At 36.6% G+C, this 24,537-nt stretch overlaps 2 protein-coding genes across 2 annotated transcripts in view; both read right to left on the bottom strand.

Moving 5' to 3' along the window:
* The window catches only part of Bre1 (E3 ubiquitin-protein ligase Bre1), a 20,381-nt gene extending 1,699 nt beyond the window's left edge, over window positions 1-18,682 (bottom strand). Inside the window, exons 1-24 of the mRNA XM_080160574.1 lie at window positions 18,448-18,682; window positions 17,866-17,982; window positions 13,768-13,837; window positions 13,190-13,284; window positions 12,795-12,867; window positions 11,413-11,543; window positions 11,051-11,129; window positions 10,593-10,763; window positions 10,077-10,220; window positions 9,422-9,576; window positions 8,729-8,852; window positions 8,166-8,297; window positions 7,337-7,465; window positions 6,913-7,001; window positions 6,353-6,482; window positions 5,844-5,990; window positions 5,248-5,370; window positions 4,789-4,898; window positions 4,476-4,596; window positions 3,709-3,803; window positions 3,306-3,405; window positions 2,848-2,946; window positions 2,433-2,534; window positions 126-193 (exon numbers count right to left, since the gene is read on the bottom strand). Of these exons, the coding sequence (XP_080016700.1) occupies window positions 126-193; window positions 2,433-2,534; window positions 2,848-2,946; window positions 3,306-3,405; window positions 3,709-3,803; window positions 4,476-4,596; window positions 4,789-4,898; window positions 5,248-5,370; window positions 5,844-5,990; window positions 6,353-6,482; window positions 6,913-7,001; window positions 7,337-7,465; window positions 8,166-8,297; window positions 8,729-8,852; window positions 9,422-9,576; window positions 10,077-10,220; window positions 10,593-10,763; window positions 11,051-11,129; window positions 11,413-11,543; window positions 12,795-12,867; window positions 13,190-13,284; window positions 13,768-13,837; window positions 17,866-17,982; window positions 18,448-18,644 (2,801 nt within the window). The 5' untranslated portion in view covers window positions 18,645-18,682. The remainder of the gene's footprint in view (window positions 1-125; window positions 194-2,432; window positions 2,535-2,847; window positions 2,947-3,305; window positions 3,406-3,708; window positions 3,804-4,475; window positions 4,597-4,788; window positions 4,899-5,247; window positions 5,371-5,843; window positions 5,991-6,352; window positions 6,483-6,912; window positions 7,002-7,336; window positions 7,466-8,165; window positions 8,298-8,728; window positions 8,853-9,421; window positions 9,577-10,076; window positions 10,221-10,592; window positions 10,764-11,050; window positions 11,130-11,412; window positions 11,544-12,794; window positions 12,868-13,189; window positions 13,285-13,767; window positions 13,838-17,865; window positions 17,983-18,447) is intronic.
* The window catches only part of Pep (Protein on ecdysone puffs), a 19,682-nt gene continuing 13,820 nt past the window's right edge, over window positions 18,676-24,537 (bottom strand). The window contains exons 16-19 of the mRNA XM_080160576.1: window positions 20,561-20,677; window positions 20,094-20,173; window positions 19,584-19,683; window positions 18,676-19,154 (exon numbers count right to left, since the gene is read on the bottom strand). Coding sequence (XP_080016702.1) covers window positions 19,032-19,154; window positions 19,584-19,683; window positions 20,094-20,173; window positions 20,561-20,677 — 420 coding nt within the window. The 3' untranslated portion in view covers window positions 18,676-19,031. The remainder of the gene's footprint in view (window positions 19,155-19,583; window positions 19,684-20,093; window positions 20,174-20,560; window positions 20,678-24,537) is intronic.

Below are 24,537 nucleotides of genomic sequence, written 5' to 3'. Positions count from 1 at the left end.
ATTTTTTTCATCCATATATTATTAATCAAACCAATCTATTCTTCGTACGTCTACGTGCCATTTTAAATTTTTAATCTATCCAATAGTCAGCCTGGCTGTCTACTATCTATCTATTTATTCTTTACCTTGTTCTCAAGCAGTCATAACAGAAAACATGGAAACATTTTGTGAGAATAGCATCTTTCCTCTTCACCTAAATTAATACAAATTAATTTAAGAATTTGTTAGGTAAAATTTTTTTTATTTTTAAAATGATTATTCTAATGACTAAAATCTTGGACGACAATGAATTAATCAAAATTCTTCAAAACTCCTTCTCCTATTGATATAATAACTATACTGAACAGAGAGGACACAGCGGTCTAAGGCCGGACATTTCGCTAAAAATCAACATTGGAGTTCCTCTAAATTAATAAATTATTTTGAAAATATATACCCTATCTCATATAAAACCGAAGAGTTTTTGTCTTTTTAGCTATTGGTTGATGAATTATGAACTTTGAAACATGAAGGTTAAGGATTATTTTCACGTCATGAATTTTACCTTTTGAATTTTCACCATCTCTGGAAAAAATACTTTTTTTCAGTGTTACATTAGTACAATGAAGTTTCTTCACCTATTTATATTTATAATACTACATTATCTATTAGGAAACTTGGGTTTAAAATTTTTTTTTTACTTTTTTCATCCATTTTAATGCTGTTTTTGAAAAATTTTCATGTCATTTCTTAAATATTTTTGCAAAAAAATTTGGCCATAATTTTCAGTTTTTAAGTTTTTCACCAAAAACCGGGCCCCGCAACATACCAAACCATATATTATTCTTAATTTACAGGTATAATGCCATAGTTTGATGTTTAGTTTAGGTTGTTGCAGGGCCCGGTTTCTTGCAAATTTTAACTTTAACTTTAGGGGCCAAACTCTAAAATTACATTACAAGAAAAACATTTTATTTACATTTTTTTCTTTTCTCTGTTAATTTTAACTTATGATGCATTTAAACTGCCCATAAAGAGCCTACGACAAATGAAGAGACATTAAGAGATTTAAAATGAATGTTTCAATCTTTTTAAGGAGGGGGGGGGGGGGGGGGGGCAGGGGTGTTTAATGCATCCTTTTCGTAATCAATGCGCAAATGGCACTTAGAATCCGAATTATGTTATGAAACTTTGTATGAATATTCCTATTTTCCCTAAATCAAACAAAAAGTTAGAAAAGTAATGGCTAACGGCTCATCCGTTTATCAGTTTTTTTTGGCCATTTTCAGGGCAAATCCATCATTTATTACATAGGAAACAACTTCTTGAAATATAATTTTGCTATAATTGATGTTAAATGTTACCAATAGCCATTTTAAAAATTTCTTGTACCAGCTGCTCAACGGCTAGAATCAGCGGAAAACGGCTGGGAGTGGCCAAGAGTATGATGTGTAGATAGTGCTTGTGTCGTGTCTAGGGGTAGGTTTTTATGGGAGCTGAGCTCAAAAATACTCTCAAAAATAGTGGGAGCCCATCCATATGGCAGCTGGGTAACGGCAGCTGCTCAGCTGTTAGCCATTTTATAAGACTATTTAATGATATTTTAAAATTAAAAATTTCAGTAAATTTAACTTTATTGATTAATACCTATTTCCAATTAATTTTATTGGATATATTACTAATTTTTTTTAAATTTCTAGATTTAGCTGTTAAACAGCTGAAAACATCACTAAATTAAGTATTATTACTTATCAAAGAGAAAATAACTTAGTAAAAAAACTTAAAAAGGGTGAAGAAACTTGAATTAGATGTATCAAAATTATGTTGTTGCACAAGGTTGGTGATTGGGCATATTTACCTTTATATAATCATTTCTACAGTAATATTTATTAATGCTTCAAGGTTTTTAAATGTGTTATTGCTATAAAACATCGAATTTAGGCTCTCTACCACTTAAGAAAATATTATAAAAATATGAAATTTTAGCTAAATTTTAAAGTATTTTCTAGACCAGTTGGCTTTTGTTTTTCTTCTGTAGATGAATATACGAGTTGCATTGGGTAATAATAAGGTGCAGGCTTTTTATTTTGAACGATTCTATCAACTACAAGCTGAGAAAATTGACTTTGAGTAGAGGTAGGTGAAATGTCCACCAAAAGGCCAAAATAGACCACTGTGGAGGAGTTCTGTGATAGTTTTAGGCTAATCTATTTTCAGATTTGATTCTTAGTATGTTTTTTAACTATTTATAAAGCTCCTCTCTGCCCTTTCGAATACAGAGCCTCTAAGCGCTAAGGCGTAGCCACTAGTAATAGGATAAATTAACAGAGTTTAACCCTTTTTTTTTTATCTAAAAGCGTTATTATATTTTTTATTATTAGAACGGAATACTAATCTGACATCACATCTAGTGTAATACAACTATTGTTAAGAAAATAAGTTTAATAACCAACCTTGCAAGAGGGACAAGTAAGAGTTTCTTTATACTCTCTGATCTCCTCTTTCAATATTTCATCCATGTCACTAGCCATCTCTATCTTCTTAAGTCTCTCACACTAAAAAATAATCATTATACAAAGTAGTAAGGATTCTGTTTCGTTAAGTTCTTGCTAAAACCGTATCCAAGTTTCCTATTTAGATAAGCTTCATATACGTCTCGTTGGATAGTTTTAGGCTATTCTACTGCCTTAACCTTCCTTTATGCTTCAAATTTTCCGTAGTTTCTTCTCCCAGAGAGCCTCCTATTATCCTTTCTGATAAAAATGTGTATTTGACTATTCTTTATAAGAGTAAAATATCTAGCTATCCATTGAACAATAACTTATTTTTAGGGATTGAATCTAACAGTCTATCTATCCATCCAATTACCTTTCGCTTCAAGATGGCCGTATCTTCTTGTAACCTCTTGGTTTTAAATGCCTCAGCCTCAAGAGCTGATGTTTTTTCAGCCACTGTCTGCTGTACCTCCTAGAAAAATACCATCCTTGTTATTCATGTTATAATATAAAGAAGTAAGGTTTTTATGTCACACAAAACTGATCGAAGTCATGAAAACAATGAAAAGAGAGGTAGGTGCATGTGAATTTAAATTTGGTGATCCATATAATCAGGTGTTAGTATGGTTTGCTTTATTTAATCCAGGGTTGCGTATTCTTCTTGGGATCTCCAGCAAGGGAGGGGGGGGGGGGGGGGGGGAAGGTGCATGAAAAATGTTTGTGAGAGGAATATATGAAAAATAGAGTACTGAAAACATTTTTCCTCCTCCTTGGGAAAAACCTGAACTCGTTAAAAAAACCCTTAGAGAGATTAACATGTACGAAATTTACCTTAATCTGTGCATGATATTTCTCCAGGTGAAGTTTAAGATCCGCCGCACTCTGGGCAGACTCTATTGCCTTCCTCTTATGCATCTCCATGGCTTGTTGTCTAAATAAGAATTGTTTAAATACAAAAATACTTTATTATTTCTAATACAAAGCTGATTGTCCTATAAGCATTAGAAATTCAAAATCTATAATATGACTGGAAATAAATTTTAGCAAATATTTTTTTTTATAGGAAAATCGGATGATTTATAATGAAATTACATAAATCAATTTAATTCATATTTAAAATTTATTTATCCTGGGTAGTAAGAACATATCATGATAGATATCAAACGTTAGCATTTAACTTAAAGGATATAATAATGTATAATTAATCATAAAGTAAAGAAAAATGCGCAATTACCTTAAAGTGAGTTCCTTTTCTACGGCTGACAAGTTTTGCATGAGTAGACGTTCCTTTTCCTCCAACTTCCTCACCACTTGGTTCTGAGCTTCAACCTGGTTGAAAATAACTAGTATTAATACTTTGCTTTTCTACAATAGAGTCGGTCCATCAGTAACGATTAGCTCTTATTGTTAAATTAGGCATGTTAGAATTGTCCTATAGATGTCAAATTTGAAATGAATAATTCTGTATTGTAGCATTTGGGTACAATTTAGGAAGCGTAGCAAATCTAACATCAATGCCAAAAAAGTCCATTTTAACATTCTTTTTTTTTTAAGTGGGGAGGCGGATGTGCCACTTTTTGAAACCAAAACCAAAAGTCAACAAAGGAACTCATCTAAAAAAAGAGTTACAGGTCTGAGATTTTGCATAGCAGTTGCTTTATAGGGGTACAATATGGAACTGTGAAGAAACGGCGGCGCAACCGCCGAAAATCGGCGTTTCCCGCCGAATTTGTTTTTGCCTTTTCTCGGCGGTTTTCGGCGGTTGCGCCGCCGTTTCTTTACAGTTCCATATTGTACCCCTATTAAGCAACTGCCATGCAAAATCTCAGACCTGTAACTCTTTTTTTAGTTGAGTTCCTTTGACTTTTAGTTTTGGTTTCAAAAGGTGGCACATCCGCCTCCCCCCTTTCTAACTTATAAATAATTCTAAGTAACTTAGGGATTGATTTACATAGAATTTTCCTTAAAACTTGCGTTTTTATTAAGTTTTAAAAAATGTACCTGGGTGGATAAAGTGGCAACTTGTTGAGTAAGCATTTCCTTCTCCTCCCTGGCAAGTGAGGCAATATGGTTGCCTTTGATACGTTCAGACATTAGCTTAAAATTAGCATCATCCTTCTCCCTAAAATTTCAAATATAAAGGTAGATAGATAGCACTTAAAAAGAAAATTAATAGAAAAAATATAATGCTATGTAGGTTTTATTCTATTTTCAATAACACCCAGATCTAATGATATTATTTTGATATAGCCGTTTCTTGAGGTAGACTCTTTTTGAGATGACCCATAATACAGATACAAATATTTTCGAATACCTTAGTTGCTGGATCAACCTATCATTTTGTTCCTGCATGTCCTCGAAAGCTTGGCCTGTAACCTCCATCTCTGTGAGGAGTGTGTCCTCCTCCTGCTTGTGATTAGCAACCTAATTAAACAAATAGTAGAACAGGGCAGACAAAGATTTATTAAGATTAATACTAGGATAAATGTGTATTCATGTCAATCATCAAATTACCCCCCCCCCCCTTCTCTCTCTGTCTCTCTCTCGTTTAATGTTTCTTATTCGTTGGCTTAACAACTTTGGGGACTTTAAAGGAATTTTGGTTGGTTGCTTTGATTAGTTCAGCGTCAAAATGTTTCAGCCACTCGTTGTAATCTACAGTATGGGTAATTTTGTTTTACATAATTGGGGATGTACAACAATTTACAGGCCATTGTCTTATCCCTTCAGATCCCTGGTTTAAAGTATATATCTACTATAAGTCTTTTTGTACCTGTCTTTTAAGACTCTCAACTGATTCCTCTAGCTGTTTAATCCTCCTTGTAGCATCCTCATCTGCTAATCTTTTCTTCTCCTCCTTCTTCGTCTCTGCCATCTTTTTCATTTGGGCTTTTACCTAGATGAATTCAAAGCTCTATCACTAATATTATTTGGCGGTTTCCCTCAGAGTGCCAAGTCCACAGAAACTCCTTCGCTAATTTTTAAATAAATTGAAAATAAGGGAGGGGGCGGCTTTTCATTTTATTAGTTTATTTCTTCCGGTCAGTTCAGGTTAGACTACGTCATTATTGGTACTTGATCAAGGCACCGCAGGTATAGGCCCCGCAGTGTAAGGGCACCGCAGTTGCATAGTTTAGTGCTCTACATGGGCTTAGAGAGAAAGTACCTATCATTTCTCTTTATCGATCAAATGAAAGATCATTGACAAAATTAAATTTTGGAAATATTTAACTTTTTAAATATAAAGGCATCATACTAGTCTATCAGATAGAAAAGGCCTTTTTTTGTCTCTACTAAATCTTTTATAACATTTTTTCTATCTTGCCTTGTCTAGAAAAATAGACATTCTGTTATTATTAATATGCTTACCTCCTCTAAATCATTCCTGACTCTCTTCTCCGCTGCCATCAGCTGTGCCTTATCCCTGGTTTCCCTGGGACATGACTTGTACATATCCAACAACAAGCTTCTTTCTGTCAACTCGTTCTTACATTTCTTCAACTGGGCTTTTAGTTCCTGAAATATTTAAATTCTTAGGAAAGAATCCTCAAATACTACTAGAGAAAGTCAAAATTTTACTTTCAATTTTAGTTTGAAACGGAAAAGTAAAAGGATTTTTTTTTTTTTTGGGGGGGGGGGGATGTTATTGGGTAGCTTTAAGAAACTGTAAAGAGCAAAGAAAAACCATATCAGTTTAGTGGTAATTGAGACCATTCGCAACAGTGACACTGAGACACACAAACATCATGTTACTTTGGTATAGGGATGAACCATTGAACATGTTTCTTTTTCAGAATGTGGCAATATATACTGGAACTCGAAATTCAGCGTTTTTGATTTAATTTTCTACCATATAGTTTTCAGACAATAACACTAACCTTTACAGATTCGACCTCTTTGCTGAGTTGTTTCCTCAACTCCTCCACCCTGGCTGTGTCGGCCTTGAGCTTGATGCTGGCCAGCCTCGCGCCCTCGCTCTCCTCCTCATCACCCCCTTCCCCGCTGGTTCTAACAAGGAAATGATATTAAAATTAGGAAGAGTAAGGTTTTATTCTTTTAAAGCATCTTACCCTTTCAACATAATTTTTTTTCTTCAAATGTTCAATATCCCGTTGTCCTACTGTATTCTGTACTTATTTTTTCTATCTATCCATAGTAGAATATAAATCACGGTTTGGCTTCCAAACTTATTAATATCCGCTGGATTAAAATCGGTTCTAAGCCATACTAAAAATCATGTATCGTATCGTGTTATATCCAGTTATCTACGAATATATAAAAATCATGATATACAAACCAGTTTTGTTAGCCAGTGCCTTCAGCATCTCTGGGCTTACAAAACTCGTTTTAGTCCTATAATTGCAACTATTTAAATCCTCGGAAAGCTGTTTATAATACGATGCGATAAATAACCATTATCTAACCTTCTATCTGTTACCTGAATTCCTCATCCCCCATAGTCTCACTGCTACCCTCCTCCCCTTCTTTTTTCAATCCCTCTTCTTTTTCTCTTCCCTCCTCAAGCTCCTAAACATTGAAACAATATTAATATTTTAACCTGTATTATATTATACATATTAGCTTCAATCTAATCATAAAAGATCTAATCTAATAAAACGAAAAGGATCCGCTCCTACTTTAGGAACCTACAGACCAATAAATGAACACTGCTTTAGCAACCTAAATTGACGACAGAATTTCCCCAGGTCATAATATCTACGTATCTAGGGGGAGGGGAGGGGCGGGGTTATACAAAATTCTAAATTGAAAAAAATATTTCTAAAAGGATAAAACCAAACTTGTTTTGTTGGTGTAACTGAAAAGGGAGTGTTATCTATCCTATGTCTATCTATCTAACTAACCTTGGCTTCTTCTTTCTTAGCTTTAAGAGCTCTAATCTCTGCAGCTCTGAGTGAATCACACTCTCTTCTTAGTTTCTCTAGCTCTGTATCCTTCTCTCTAACCTTGCTCTTATATCTTGTCACCTCCGTCTAAACAAACAAAGTTGATAAGTAATTCAGACATCTCCATAGATTTCAGCAAAGAAAAAAAGAAAGTTTTTGGAAAACTTTACCAAGTACCATAAAAAATAAACCATTAAAACTTAAAAGGCTGGATTAATAGACATTTTAGGGATCCCATTGTTTTATTTTCAATTAAAACATTTGAAGCGCAACTTCTATAAAAAAAAATGTACATGAGAAAATGACTGAACTTAAAGCTAGCTTTCTTTTGATGGAGGTTTTTGTACTTGAAATAGTAGAAATGGGTTTTTTTATATTGTAAGTAATAATGTAGTCAAACAAACAAATTATATGATATACACATTGTGTCCAAACGTTTCGATAGAAAGTTTTAATCAGCAAAAGGAAAATTTTTTCTCGTATTCATTCGAATCCGGTGGTTAGGAACCGGTTCTCATCCATACGAAAAAACTATGTCTAGCATCGTATTATATCCAGCTTTCTACGAATATAGAAATGTACAATCATAAGATTAAAACCAATTTTTTTAGCCGGTGCCTTCGGCACCTCGGGGCTAAAAAAACTAGTTATAATCTTATAATTGTACTTTCTATATCCTCGGAAAGCCGTTTATAATACGATGCGAGAAATAACTATTCTATCATCGTTGGGGTTGTTCTACAATTTATCGTCAATTATCTTATCCCTTAAGATCCCTGCTAGCTACCTTTAACTGTCTGTTATGATTCTGGAGAGTGGTGATAAGATTTCTCATCTCCTTGTTGATTGGTCCTGTCTGCTCGTTGGCCGCAAGGTTCTGCTCAAACTCAATGCGTAGCATCTCATACTCTTTCCTTGTCTAGATAGATAAATAGACATCAGCAAATAGAAAGATATACATACAAATAAATATGGATAGATAGCCCTCCTTTTTGGAAAGCTTAACATTAAAAGTTTGGGTTAAGGCTATTTTGTACATCTCCATACCCTAGATGATATGAGTGCAACAACTACTAGTACACATGAAATAGATGATAAACAAAACTTAATACAAGAAAACAAATAAAAGACAATCTATAATTTGAATGTAAACAGTAAGATATTGCTCAAACTTTATTGGAATGATGAATAAAATATTATTTCATTTTCTACTGGTTCAGATACATAAATAGGTATTCAAATAAAATATAATGTTACTGTATTAGTACTTAAAGTTATAATATTGTATAAAAAAATAAGAAGATTAATGTATGGTATGAACCTATCCCAGCATCCCTGGATTAAACTGACCTGTCCTAGCATATCCTCCAGCTGAATAACTTCTGTTCTTAACTTCTTTTGGGCCAACAGTTCTTCACTTTCCATCTGTTCTATCTGCTTCATATGCGCGTTCTTGCTGTTGTTCAGCGTAGTTCTAAATAACAAGAACAGTTACGATACGTAATAGCAAAGAAAATTAGGAGAACCAAATATTAATAAATGAAAGAAATATAGAAATTAGGGATAGCAATCCGCTGAATTTTTTGGGTCGGATTCTGATTCTTACAAAAATCCGCCAAAAAAACGAAATGATCCGCGGATTGCGTATTTTTGTTTTTTCTGATTTCGGATTCTAGCAATATTTTTAAAGGTCTTTTAATAAGTAAAAAATTCTAGCCCCTACAGCGGCCATTTCCCAACCTTTGAGTACTTAACCTAACCTAACCTAACCTAACCTAACCTTAAATTAGCATGAAAAGCTACTGCGAAAATAAAATACAAACTCTTTTAATGCTACCCGCTATTTTACTTGTAGTTAAGAAACAAGAAAATACTTTTTTTGGATTTTGTCTGCCACATTTTAAATTAAAATAAAAAAAATTCAAGGGCTACAAAAGTAAAAACAATACGAATCCGCAATTTCAATACAACGCAGTGTGATCCAGACTCGAACCCATCACCTGACAGACAGTAAGACGTTACCAATTAAACGAATAATCCTACCTATTCTCTTCAAGTTGAGTTTTGAGGTGCATAGCCTCGTTGTAGAGAACAGAGAACTGTGACTGCAGACATTTATGTTCCGTAGTTTCTACTACAACATACTCTGGGAGGGTGGATAGGTCCATCTTTAATTTCTCAACCTCCTTCATACAATCCTAGAAATACAAGTAAACGTTGACTTAAATGTGTTACCATTTTTCATGGGATCTTAAGGGATGATCGACGGTAAATGATCTACCCCCATATTATGCAGGGATCTAAAAAAATAAGACAATGGCCGTTAAATTCTCGGAGAAGATACATAAATTTACCCCGGCCCTTCTGTAGATTACAATCAGTAGTTGAAACGTTTTGACCCTCAACTTAATGAATCTCCAATCAAAATACAATAAAAGTCCCTAAAATTGTTAAGCCAACTATTATAAAACTTTGGTGACTAGTGAATAAACAGCCCAATGACACCTCACTCCAAAATAATAAGATGAACAAAATTACCACTTCTTTAAATCAAAATTATTGGTGGAATTGATTAAACACGAACTTTGTAAGCAATCTATAAATATTCTGTTGCCCGCCTACCCCCCCAAAAAAAGTATTCGAACTAACAACCATATCCTATTAAAGTAACTACCCTACTAAATAGTCATAATATTACCTTATATTTGGTATTAACAGCTTCCAACTCTACGAGTCTATTCTGCGCCAACTCTCGTTGGTCCTCAATTTCTCGTTGCAGCTCGTCAAATGTTTTCTTCTCGGCTCCTGTGAAAACAGCCGGTGCAGCTTGCAATTCCTTACCCTACAATATTCAATTGCAGGTTAGAACAGAAAAAAAATAAGTTTTTTTAGTAAAATTACAAAAGCAGCTAAAATAAAGCAGCTATTAGGCAAATCCAAACTATTCACGCAATTACGCAATTAATATCGGTTTATTTTTATATTCTACTTTGTTGTATATTCAAAATAAAATGGTTTTGTGTCTTTTGGTTTAATAAAATCTAAAGAAACCTCATCCCTTCGCCCCGAAAAAAAAGGTATAACCGTTATCTTTTCTCATTCTTACCTTACTCTATTTGAGGCAATTGGCAAGGCGTGTTTTTTTTCCATTTCTATTGTTTATGAATTGTTTTCTATCTGTCTGTATAATCTAGCTATCTATCTATTTAATTACCTGGTTAGCTGCCACAAAGACAGTCAATTTTTCCTGGCTATCCAGAAGCATAGTCTCCAGCTTGTCATTTCTGGCCTTCAGCTTCGAGTTCTCATATTCTGCGTCTTCGTATTTGTTTCTCAACTCTTCAAATTTGGTAGTTTCATCGTACAGCTTTTCTTCATATTCCGCCTATTTGAAAAAAAAGTCTTAATGATCAAATGTATTCAAAAAGCTTATTCTAAATAGCTTTTAGAAACCCAACTGCTTCGAAATATGATATGGCATCGCACCCAACTACAAATAACAAAAAAAAATTCTATTAAATATCTTTTGACCAAAAAAAGGCATTGGAAGCTTATTGCCTATCTTTCTAAGTTACATTTATTTGTAGATAAAAAGATGAACAATAATAAAAGGAAAAATCAATAAATATACATATTCTTTACAGACTTCAGAAAGAAAAAAAATAATTTTACCTTCTTGAGGCTTGTAAAATGAAGATCCTTATGTAGTTTAGTATTCTGTTGGTGAAGGTGAACATTTTCTTCTTGTAATCTAATAAAATTGTATGATATATTCATGGATTTTTTTTATATCAAATAATATTTTTTTACCAATTTTTTTAAAACTTGTTGTGTTAAAAACTACAAAAGGACAAAAATATTTAAAGGAAAACCCAAAATTAGAATGCTTTTTAATAAAATCCTCATAGAATTATTACTAGTTATTTATCATATTGTAAGCTTTCTGCGAATATATGCTATACATGATTTTTCAGTATTGGTGAAATTCTGTTCTAAGCCATAATGGAAAAATCTTTCTTTTGGCCAATCTTTACCTGTTATTAAGTTCCCTGACTGTTTCATCCAGACTGGTCGGACTTTCCGGCTTTGTTTCTCCGTTTTCCGGAGCCGAACTATCCGGCTCAGTATCCTCTTCCTCCTTCTCTCCGCGAATAGCTTTGCTCACCTGCGGAAACGTTAAAAGTCAAATACGTACGGTCAAACGATTATGGATGTGAAATAATCAACATAAAAATATTTTTTTTTCGAAATGAAAATATTTAGAGGTGATTTACTTCTTGCCAAATCTGAATAAAACGGATGAAAAAAAATGAAAAAACGGATACGAAAAGCCAAAATTTGATGAGACAATTTTTTGTGTGGAAACTACTGTTTTAGAGGTCTTTGGGACCATAGAAATGACGAAAAGCAGTGTAAAATGTTTGAGATTAAAAGTTAAAAAAATTGCTTTTTAACATGCCAAAATAAAGGGGGGGGGGGGGGGGGAAATGTGATGACTCGTGCCACGACATACCAGCAATTTTATTTTGGGTGCTACTCCCTTAGTTTTAGAGATAATTGGGTGAAATCTTTTGGGCTGGGTCACTAATTACCCAAACTAGTGGTCATTTTTTTCAAATTCTCGTTTATCAAGGTATATCTTAAATTCAGTGCCTCTCCTAAGATTTTAAAGATATTGAGACAAAACCTTTTGAGGTAGATCAGTAAAAAATATTTGAATACAAAATGTCGGCGGTACCGCCGCTCCCGCCGCCCACCGCCATTTTCCGCCGCCAAAAATTTTTTTATTGCATTTCTCGCCGAATTAGGCAATTTGGAATCATTTGAGACCATGGTCTCAAATGATTCCAAATTGCCTAATTCGGCGAGAAATGCAATAAAAAATTTTTTGGCGGCGGCGGCGGAAAATGGCGGTGGACGGCGGGAGCGGCGGTACCGCCGACATTTTTTATTCAAATATTTTTTACTGATCTACCTCAAAAGGTTTTGTCTCAATATCTTTAAAAGCTTAGGAGAGGCACTGAATTTAAGATATACCATGATAAACGAGAATTTGAAAAAAATGACCAAGTCCCCCCGCAGGGTTGGTTATAAGGGGAAAAATTTTTGAAAAAAATAACATGGTCTCAAATGATTCCAAATTGCCTAATTCGGCGAGAAATGCAATAAAAAATTTTTTGGCGGCGGCGGCGGAAAATGGCGGAAAATGGCGTTTTTTTTTGAAAGATACCACTAGTTGGGGTAATTAGTGACCCAGCCCAAAAGATTTCAACCAATTATCTCTAAAACTAAGGGAGTAGCACCCAAAATAAAATTGCTGGTATGTCGTGGCACGAGTCACCACATTTCCCCCCCCCCCCCCCCCATCCCTTTTAACCTTAGTTAAACTTGCAATCAAGCCGACAAACATTCTTACCTTCTCATTTCTTTGAAGTAGATGATCAAAAACTTGAATAATTTTTCCCACGGCACGTTGGCTGACTTGCACCCTGAAACAGATTAAACGTTTATTACTTTATGCCAAATAGCTTCATGCATCACCATGTTTTACCAAATCAATAAAATAAGCAAGCGAGTGTGTATAGCTTACTCCTACTCATTATGCGAATGAAACTTCCCATTTGTCCCAGAATCTGCACATTTTCTAACCAATAATATGGACGTATTGTTCCTTCACTGTTTCCATATTGCCTGCCTTAGGGGGTATTTATCCAATTCTAGATTATATCCATTGTGCTAAAAAAACAGACTGCATATCTGACACAAAAATGGTAGCTCCCCGAGTCCCCTAGGTACTGAAACTAAGCTAACCTGGAGGAGAGCTTCTCGTCAAGTTCCTCTTTATGCCAAGAAGCCAGCTGTGTTAAAAAGGATGTTGTCTCCTCACTTTCACCTTGCTTTTCAACCTAAAATTAGTTTTAAGTGTAAGGGAGGGATAAACTTTTAGATTATGCCTAAAGTTTTGTAAAAACACAGGGGTGTATACTGTATATTCTGCAAGTTCTCCTAATTTTGACATTTATTTCCCCCAAACCAAATATTTTTATATTATTTGCTCCCCCCCCCCCCCCCCATCAAGGTCAAGTTTATAGAATATACACCACTGTAAAAACACAAGGCTCATTTGTTTGCAAAAAAAATGAACGGTTAATTGCTATTTTTTTTACTGTATTCGTTTTAAAATTATTCGTTTACAATTCAACATTATTTAATAAACATTATAGCTACGCATGATAAAATAAGCAAAATCCCCGCGTAAGTTTTTTCTAGAATAATATAAGTTAATTTTAATGTATAATGTTAAAATCACAGAAATGACAAGATTGTAAATAAGTAACGCAGCAACAACAAGTTTACACTAAATGACTTCAGAAAAAAATCTAATTTACCTCGTCTCCACATTCCGTGTCAAATCGAAGCAACAAAATACGGATATCTTCGTTCAACTGATTCCAGTATCTAAATTATTTTAAAAGTTTAATAATTTGCCGCTTTCCTCAACAAAAACTAACAAACCAAAATTGAAGATTGGATATCAAGGGGGGGGGGGGGGGAAGGGGGGAAGTTTGTACAGTTATAGGAAATGAAATTCAGTACCAAATTTTGCCCTGGCCGTTTGGGCTTGTTTTTATAGTTATCAACCTAATTCTTTTTGTAAGCGCTCTTATATGATTGGATCTACCTGTAAAACTTTAAAACTTGAATTTTGGGACTTTCCCTTAAAGGGGCTAGTGGAGCAAAAGACCCCCTAACACTAAAATTTTAAGTTCTGAGCCTATTTCAGAGATATTGTGACGATTTTTTTAATGAAAACACTTTTTAACAAAACCGAACTAAGTAGCCAATATAAATTTCATTTTGGGACTTTCCTTCTAGGGGCTAGTGGAGCAAAAGGCCCCCCAAACACTAAAATTTTAAGTTCTGAGCCTATTTTTAGAGATATGAGATGATTTTTTTAATGTAAACATTTTTAACAAAACCGAATTAAGGAACCATTACAGATTTTATTTTGGGACTTTCCTTCTAGGGACTAGTGGAGCAAAAGGCCCCCCAAACACTGAAATTCTAAGTTCTATTTTCAGAGATATTGAGATGATTTTTTTTATGAAAACTTTTTTTCACAAAACCAAACTAAGTAGCCATTACAAATTTCATTTTGGGACTTTCCATTAAAGGGGCTAGTGGAGCAAAAGACCCCCCAAACACTAAAATTTTAAATTCTGAGTCTATTTTCAGAGATATTGAGACGATTTTTTTAATAAAAACACTTAACACAACCGAACTAAGTAGCCAATACAAATTTCATTTTGGGACTTTCCTTCTAGGGGCTAGTGGAGCAAAAGGCCCCGCAAACACTAAAATTTTAAGTTCTGAGCCTATTTTTAGAGATATTGAGATGATTTTTAAAATGAAAATATTTTTAACAAAACCGAACTAAGTAGCCATTACAAATTTCATTTTGGGACTTTCCCTTAAAGGGGCTAGTTGAGCAAAAGACCCCCCAAACACTAAAATTTTAAGTTCTGAGCCTATTTTTAGAGATATGAGATGATTTTTTTAATGTAAACATTTTTAACAAAACCGAATTAAGGAACCATTACAGATTTTATTTTGGGACTTTCCTTCTAGGGACTAGTGGAGCAAAAGGCCCCCCAAACACTGAAATTTTAAGTTCTGAGCCTATTTTCAGAGATATGAGATGATTTTTTTAATGAAAACATTTTTAACAAAACCGAATTAAGGAACCATTACAGATTTTATTTGGGACTTTCCTTCTAGGGACTAGTGGAGTAAAAGGCCCCCCAAACACTGAAATTTTAAGTTCTGAGCCTATTTTTAGAGATATTGAGACGATTTTTTTTAATAAAAATATTTTTTAAGAAACCAAACTAAGTAGCCATTACAAATTTCATTTTGGGACTTTCCTTCTAGGGACTAGTGGAGCAAAAGACCCCAAAACCCTAAAATTTTAAGTTCTAAGCCTACTTTCAGAGATATTGAGATGATTTTTTAATGAAAACATTTTTAACAAAACCGAACTAAGTAGCCAATACAAATTTCATTTTGGGACTTTCCTTCTAGGGGCTAGTGGAGCTTGTTTTTATAGTTATCAACCTAATTCGCCCAAACACTAAAATTTTAAGTTCTGAGCTTATTTTTAAAGAAATTATGGCTGATTTTTTTAATGAAATTTTTTTTTCAAATAACTGAAATAAATAATCGGAAGATAAAATTTTAGTGTTTGTGGGTCTTTTGCTCCACTAGCCGCTGGAAGGAAAGTTCCAAAATGAAATTTGTATTGGCTACTTAGTTCGGTTTTGTTAAAAATGTTTTCATTAAAAAATCATCTCAATATCTCTGAAAGTAGGCTCAGAACTTAAAATTTTAGGGTTTTGGGGTCTTTTGCTCCACTATTCCCTAGAAGGAAAGTCCCAAAATGTAATTTGTAATGGCGACTTAGTTCGGTTTTGTTAAAAATGCTTTTATTAAAAAAATCGTCTCAATATCTCTGAAAATAGGCTCAGAACTTAAAATTTTAGTGTTTGGGGGTCTTTTGCTCAACTAGCCCCTAGAAGGAAAGTCCCAAAATGAACTTTGTAATGGCTACTTAGTTCGGTTTTGTTAAAAATGTTTTCATTAAAAAAAATCGTCTCAATATCTCTGAAAATAGGCTCAGAACTTAAAATTTTAGTGTTTGGGGGTCTTTTGCTCAACTAGCCCCTAGAAGGAAAGTCCCAAAATGAAATTTGTAATGGCTACTTAGTTCGGTTTTGTTAAAAATATTTACATATTAAAGTATCATCTCAATATCTCTGAAAATAGGCTCAGAACTTAAAAGGGGGGAGGCGGATGTGCCACTTTTTGAAACCAAAACTAAAAGTCAACAAAGGAACTCAACTAAAAAAAGGGTTACAGGTCTGAGATTTTGCATGACAGTTGCTTTATAGGGGTACAATATGGAACTGTGAAGAAACGGCGGCGCAACCGCCGAAAACCACCGTTTCCCGCCGAATTTTTTTTTGCAATTTCTCGGCGGTTCCGGCGGTTGCGCCGCCGTTTCTTCACTGTTCCATATTGTAACCCTATAAAGCAACTGCCATGCAAAATCTCAGACCTGTAACTCTTTTTTTAGTTGAGTTCCTTTGACTTTTAGTTTTGGTTTCAAAAAGTGGCACATCCGCCTCCCCCCTTTAGTGTTTGGGGGTCTTTTGCTCAACTAGCCCCTAGAAGGAAAGTCCCAAAATGAAATTTGTAATGGCTACTTAGTTCGGTTTTGTTAAAAATATTTTCATTTTAAAAAATCATCCCAATATCTCTAAAAATAGGCTCAGAACTTATTACAGTGTTTGGGGGGCCTTTTGCTCCACTAGCCCCTAGAAGGAAAGTCCCAAAATGAAATTTGTATTGGCTACTTAGATTGGTTTTGTTAATAAGTGTTTTCATTAAAAAAATCGTCTCAATATCTCTGAAAATAGTCTCAGAACTTAAAATTTTAGTGTTAGGGGGTCTTTTGCTCCACTAGCCCCTTTAAGGGAAAGTCCCAAAATGAAATTTGTAATGGCTACTTAGTTTGGTTTTGTGAAAAAAGTTTTTATAAAAAAAATCATCTCAATATCTCTGAAAATAGGCTCAGAACTTAACATTTTAGTGTTTGGGGGGTCTTTTGCTCCACTAGTACCTTTAAGGGAAAGTCCCAAAATGAAATTTGTAATGGCTACTTAGTTCGGTTTTGTGAAAAAAGTTTGCATTAAAAAAATCGTCTCAATATCTCTGAAAAGGGGCTCAGAACTTAAAATTTTAGTGTTTGGGGGGCCTTTTGCTCCACTAGCCCCTAGAAGGAAAGTCCCAAAATGAAATTTGCATTGGCTATTTAGTTCGGTTTTGTTAAAAAGTGTTTTCATTAAAAAAATCGTCTCAATATCTCAGAAAATAGACTCAGAACTTAAAATTTTAGTGTTTGGGGGTCTTTTGCTCCACTAGCCCCTTTAAGGGAAAGTCCCAAAATTCAATTTTTAAAGTTTTACAGGTAGATCCAATCATATAAGAGCGCTTACAAAAAGAATTAGGTTGATAACTATAAAAACAAGCCCAAACGGCCAGGGCAAAATTTGGTACTGAATTTCATTTCCTATAACTGTACAAACTTCCCCCCCCCCCCTTATTCCATCGTCGTTTTTAAACATATCTAATGTATTAAGTTATTTTAAAACTATTTATAAACATTGAACGACTAATTTTAATAGTTGCTGTATATTCATAATTGAACTTGAGAACTAAAACTGTGATTTCTCTCAAACCTATTTCCTAACTCATCAAAATGAAAGCCCGGCATACCAATTTTGTTGTAAAAAAAATTCCTTGGGGGTCCTATTCCAACCTAGTAATAAGTCCTAACCTGTGCTTAACCTAACCTAAAAAAAGTATCAAAAATAGATTTATAAAAACTTTGTAAACCACACAATGAAATTTACTCCTGGTGGTCTAACCTGTTGATAACATTGATAACCGCATCGTCCTGAGTTTGTCTTTTCTCCAGCTGATCAATCCTGCCACGTAGCTCCTCTTCCACCTTGTTCTTCAGCGCCAATCTCTGGCCAAGTTTCCTGAAATTCCCCATAGTTAGTAGCGCAGCACAGCTACTCTGTAAAAATTGTATGTCCGTCTATTAATTTGTGAAAGTTGAGTGTAAAAATAAGTCATGATTACCAAGAATCTTAAGGAAAAACAATGAGGAATATAAAATTGATGTAATAAATAAATATCCCCCCAATAGATGAAGTTACACCTTCTATAGATTACAAATATTGGTTGAACAATGAACAATTTGGGCACTACTTGTTTGAAAAACCTCTTTATCACAAATCAATAAAAAATACCCAAAGTTTAGCCAACGAATTTGATAACAATGTTAAAAACTTTGGATACTAGTGTGATTTACAGTCCAACACCCCCCCCCCGTTCGAAGACTTCACAGTGCTCTATATCAAATAAACACATAAATAAAACTATAAAACCGCAGACTAACTGGAACATTTCTAAAGAAACGTTGCTTGAGAAAAATACTATACCTGTTTTGAAATTGCAATGTTTTCAAATCCAATTCTTCCAAGTTTGTAATAGGTCCCAATTGCAGGGGCTCGAACACTATCTTTTTGGTGGTTGGGGGAGGATCGGCACCGGCGCCCCCACTGTCCGACGGGCTTCGTTTGGTGGGGGGCTCACAACCGGGCTCTCCCGGCTCCCCCTCAGCTGATCGCTTTGACATCACTTTTAAAAGATTTTATTCACTTATTATATTCTGAAATTTTTATATGTTATAATTTTAACACAAAAGATTTACTCAAACTATTAAAAATATACAGATTTTAAACAATGCCTTCAAAGAATATTTACATACATAACAAGATATAAAGGAAATTAGATGCTAAACAATCATACTATGTGAACGTAATGACCATTTTCAAACATAATTTTTACAAATTAAAAATACTTCTTACTTCAAGACAAATATGATAATATCATTGATCTTAAATTAAGTTATTGGGTTGTACTATTTCTTATATTAATATTTTTCTGGATATTAATTTTTACACTGTTCTTATAAATGTTTACTTTTTTCAACTATAAAATTAATGGATTTATTTTAGTTCACTTATGATGGCATTTTGTCAGAGTCAGATTCAGTTGTTGGCTTTTTGTCAGGGTTAGTTTCAGTTGCTGCCTTTTTGGCGGGTGGTGCTTGAGCGGTTACGGCAGCCGCTGGTCTCTTTTGGGCCTTCATAAAAAGATCATTAATAATAACTTAGCAAAGATAAATAATCTATTCCTTTCATTCTTTTAATTTTCTAGGTATTAATTTTTTAATCATCTTATGTCCAGTACATATACTCAGTCAGGGGAAAAGTGTAAATTACGCTGGTACCCAAAGTTTTACAATTAAGCTCTTTCAGTGGTTTTCACAAAAACTTCATTGGAAAGTTGTAACCAAAAGTATACTAACTTCTCACCCAATAATCTAAAATTACTAGGTAAAGCATAAATGTTTTCAAGATTCGGATCTTATTTCTCATGATCCCTGACATATACTTATCTATTTGTCTACCTATCTTTTAACCTCTACTCATTTTACGACCATCATGTCTAAATATCCGTCCGTCCTACTGTCCGTTCATTTATGAAAAATAAAACTTTTGATATATTTTACCTTTGCCTTATCAGCTTTAACGCAGGCCTCCCAGTGAATTTTTGACTTCATGTGAGAAATAGATTCTTCTTCGGTGGGCAAAAGCTTCTTACAAACTCTGATTTATAAACATTCTTAATTTTTACCACCAAAAACTCTGCTGTTTTACTACGTGTCAAAAATGGTCTAAGTATAGCAGCTACTGCTGTGACTATAGCGTTCTTTTGTATAGGGAAGACCTACAATCAAAGGATGTAAAAGAATGTAACTAATATGAGCTCCATATAATTGTATGATATGGATAATCTAACATCAGATGACATGCATGTATTTAATTTTCTAACCTTGCATTGCATACTGACAAGCATATGACATTAGTCCTACTTAAATCAACCCTAAATAGTAGATAATTTGATTGAAGACTCTGAACCTTAAACTGCGCTATTACACGCTACTCTTATATAGTGCATGACCGCCAGACGGTGAATATATTACTAGAAGATTACTAATATGATTAAGAATTGTTTCCTGCAGAAAAAACCGGTGACTGGCCGTAAGAACTCTCTGCCGACTCCCTTATTCTCATCATAATCTTCAAGAGTTCCTATTTCCTAAAAAATAGTCGTTATGATTAATTTAGAAATTGCTTCAGTTTGTTTATCCCCATCTTTCTAGCCATTTTTTATATCTGTCTCTTTGTCTGTATATAACAAAAGGAGAAAAATTGTCGATAATTTAGCTTGCTAACATGGAACTCGTTTATTGGTCAGTTCGTTTATCCAGTAGGAGGGTAGGAGATGGGGAAAAGGGAGAGGAATGGAGAATCTTTATTTAAGCCCGCTCCAAGTTTTACTTTATTAGAGAACATGAAAATCTGGTGTGAGATCCAAGCAATAATATATCCATCTGTCTCTTTATTCGTCAACATTTTAGTCCTCCATATTTAATATAATTTTCATTTAATCAACTACCTATCCCAACAATTGCCACTAACTTACCAAACTGTCCATCAAACTCTTTTTCGGTTGTTCTTCCACCTTCTTATGTTGGTTTTCTACAACTTTAACAACTTCAATTCCATCATCTTTAGATTTCTTCTCACTTTTCTCCCTCCTATTTTTGTCATATGCTCTTTAAATATCTAACAACAGTACAGTAAAAAAACATAAAGTAAAAGGCATAATGGAATTTAGTTGTCAAGAGGCATGGTCCCGTGTTTTAAAAAATTTCCCCTTAAGATCACACTAACAAGTGAACAAATTCAGTTGTTGAATTTAGGAAAGATTTACATAAATTCTGGGATGGTTTTATGCTTTTTTACTATTACTCTCTCCCAGTTTTCATACAGAGCTTATAGATGCTAGGGACGCAGACAATATAGATTACAAAATTTTGGCATTTATTTCCATATGATATAATACACAAGACGACTCAAAAATTTAATGAGGTTGTTGTTGTTGTATTGGCTGCTCATAGTCCATATTCGTGTCCAGGTTGTCATCAGTAGGTGGGGAAGGGGAGGCTTATGGAGGGGGCTCTGGAGGGGGGCGTTGAAGAGGAGGGAGGCTGGTGAAACTGGGGTGTGATGATAGGAAGGCAGCTACGAGGGTGGGATTTTGCCAGAGGTCAATGGGATTTAGGTTGGTGGGGTTATTAGGGCAGGAAAAAAGGTGTTGGACTGTTTCAGGGGTAGGATTGTTGGGGCAGGATGGGCAGTTGGGTGAAAGGGAAGCGTTGATGGAATGCAGGTAACTTTGGAGCTTAGGACAATAATTGGATCTTAATTGGGAGAGGATGGTTCTGTAGTGCCTAGGAAGTTGGATCTCAGAGGGGTTGATGTTGGGAGGGGCATGATTAAGGACAGGATTAGGGGGGTAGGAGTTGATGGCTTGGGTAACTTCAGAGGTGTGGAGTCGGGAGATGGTGGATTTGTAATTTGCAGGGAGGAGAGTGTTGTCAGGGGTGAGAAAAGGTTGGAAGTTCGGGAGGAACATGGATTGGAGGGTGGATTTCTTGGATCTAGGACCAGGAGGGGTTGTGACATTGGGGAAGGATGGGTGGGAAGGACGGAGGGAGGAGGCCAGGTACTGGGAGCATAAAAGGGAGAGGTGGTTCCGTACTGGTAGGATTTTAGTTTCTTGGTGGAGGTGGCTAATGGGGGATTTTTTGGTGGAACCAGTACAGATGCGGAGGGCTTGGTTTTGGAGGACTTGGAGTTTGTCAATGTTGTTTTTGGAGGTGTTAGGAAACCAGACAGGACAGGCATAGGTGGTGATGGGGCGGAGGAGGGTGTTGTAAGTGGTGAGGAGGGTCTCCTTCTGGTGGCCCCATTTGGTGCCAGCCAGACATTTAAGGATTCTGAGGCGGGAGGAAATTTTAGAGGAAATGGTGGAGACATGGGAACTGAAATTGAAAAAGGTGTCAAAGGTAACTCCAAGGATCTTAGGGGTTTTCTCAAGGGGGAGGATGGAGCCGTTAATTTGGACTTGAGGATGGAGGTTGGATTGGTGCTTACGGTCAGGAGTGAAAAGGGTGACAGTGGATTTGTTGGGGGCGATGGAGAGGCCATTGGTGGAGGCCCAGTCAGCGATTGAGGAGAGGTGGGAGTTGATGGATTCAACTGACTGGGGGATGTCAGGAGAGGAGTGGAAGGAGTTGAGGTCGTCGGCATAGGAGGAGGTGGTGGCAGGGGGGATGTGGGGGGCATCTGCTATGTAGAAGTTGAAAAGGACGGGGGAAATAACAGAGCCTTGGGGGACACCAGTGTGGACAATTCTGGGGGAGGAGTTGGTATGAGCAGAAGGCCATTCTGCCACGCAGGTAGCAGGACAGCCATCTGATGATGTTTGGATGGAGGTTTGAAGAGGAGATTTTTTGGAGAAGGAGATGGATTGGGATGCAGTCGAAGGCTTTGGAAAGGTCAATGGAGGCTACGGTTGTGCGGCTGGGGGGGAGGTTTTGGTTGAAACCGTTAGCAATGGAGGTGGAAAGATTAAGGAGTGAGGATGTGGTGGAGTGGAGGGGTTTGAAGCCATGTTGAGAGGGGTGGGTGGAGAGGGATTGTTTAAGGTATGGGAGAAGGAGGCGTTCAAGGACTTTAGCTGCAGGACAGAGGAGGGAGATTGGGCGGTAGGAGGTGGAAAGGTCAGGGGGTTTACCAGGTTTGAGGAGGGCAATAATTTTGGAGAGCTTCCAAATGGCAGGGATATTAGCAGCGGAAATGGAGAGGTTGAAGAGTTTGGTAAGGTAGGAGATGCCATTTGGACCAAGGTGTTTGAGGTGGAGGATGTTGAGGTGATCAGGGCCAAGTGCAGATGAATTTGAGGAATTTTTAATAGCTTCAAGGACAAGGGCAGGTGTGAAAGGTTGGAAATCTCTGTTGAGGCGGTGGCGGTGTCTAATTTTGCGGATAATTTTTCTGGAGAAAGGGTTGGAGGTGTGGCGGGAGACAGAGGTGAATTGTTTGGTGAAGGATTCAGCAATGTGGGCGTGGGAGGTGTGAACTTTGTTGTTGAAGGAAATGGGTTGGTTGGAAGGAGGGGAATTGTTTTTGCCAGAAAGGGATTTGAGGAGGGACCAGAATTTGGAAGGGTTGGTTCTATGGTCGGATTTGGAAAGGGTTTCTTGCCATTTTTTGTTGGAGTGTTGGTTTACTATTGAGGAAATTTGTTCATTGAGGATTTGGATTTGAGGATCATGGGGGTTAATTTCTCTTAAGGAGTCTCTTTGCTGGATAAGGGGCTTAGCAGACTGGGGGAGGGAGGGATTGGAGTTTTTGATGAAGCCAGCGGGGACTGTGTGTTTGGAGGCAGTTTGGAGGATTTGGCGGAAAGTGGCTTCACCTTGGGAGCAGGAGGAGGGTTCAGGAAGATCTTCAAAGAGGGTTTCAGTTTCAAGGGTGAAGGTGTCCCAATCTGCTTTACGGAAGTTGTGGAAAGTTTTGACAGGGCGGGGGTTTCTGTTGATTTCAGGAAGGGAGAGGAGGATGGGGAGGTGATCAGAACGGAGGGTGGTGAGGGTGTGCCAGGAAAAGTCAAGGGCAAGGTGGGCAGAGCAAAGGGAAAGGTCGGGGGAGGTGGGTTGGCCGTTGGGGGGGAGGCGGGTGGGGGAGTCCTCGTTGAGGAGGCAGAGGCTGCTCTCATTGAGAGCTTCCAGCAGAGCCTCCCCACGATTCATGGCAGATTGGTCAAGGGTGATGGAGTTCCAGGCAGGGTTGTGGGCATTGAAATCACCGACTAGGATAAGGTCATTTGGGTTGTCAAAGAGGAGGTTAAAGTCAGGGGTGTATTGGGGGGGACAGGAAGAATGTGGAGGAAGGTAAAGGTTGATGATTTGTGTAGGAGAGCCATTGCGGGAAATTTGGATACCATCAATCTCAAGGGGGCCATTGGAAAGGTGATTGAGGTCAAGGTGGGTGAAGGGGATGTCATCGGCAATAAGGAAGGCTATTCCTCCACCAGGTCGGTCTAGACGATCCTTCCTGAGAAAGTTATAGCCAGGGAGGGGTTTGGGATTGGATTTGCTGGAGAGTTTGGTTTCTTGGAGGCAGGTGATGGGGATGTTATGGGTAGAAATAAGGTTGTGGAGTTCATCTTGGGTGGTAAGGAGGCCATTACAATTGAATTGAAGGACAAAAGGTTTACCAGGAGGTTTTCGGGGGGCAGGGGTGGGTGGAGGAGGGGGCGGGGGTGAAGGAGGAGCTGCAGGGGAAGGAGGGGTAGACGGGGAGCTAGGTGATGGGAGGGGTGTAGGGGGAGATAAGTTAGGAGAGGGAGGGGGTGAGGTTGGGGGGGAGCAGGAAGGGCAGAACCAGAAAGGAGAGTAGTGGGTGGCAGATGGGAGGAGGGAGCATTTAGGGTGGATCCATTGGAGGCAGGAGTTACATTGGAAGGAGCCAGTGGATTTTGTAACACCTAAGGAACAGACTGTACATGGGAATTTAGGACCGCGGGGTTTGGATGGGGGTGTTGGTGGT

Source organism: Acartia tonsa, chromosome 5, assembly GCF_053477335.1.
Source record: "Acartia tonsa isolate MP-2025a chromosome 5, ASM5347733v1, whole genome shotgun sequence".
NCBI lineage: Eukaryota > Metazoa > Arthropoda > Copepoda > Calanoida > Acartiidae > Acartia > Acartia tonsa.
Note: the sequence above shows the minus strand (reverse complement) of the source record. Positions and strands in the feature narration are given on the sequence as shown.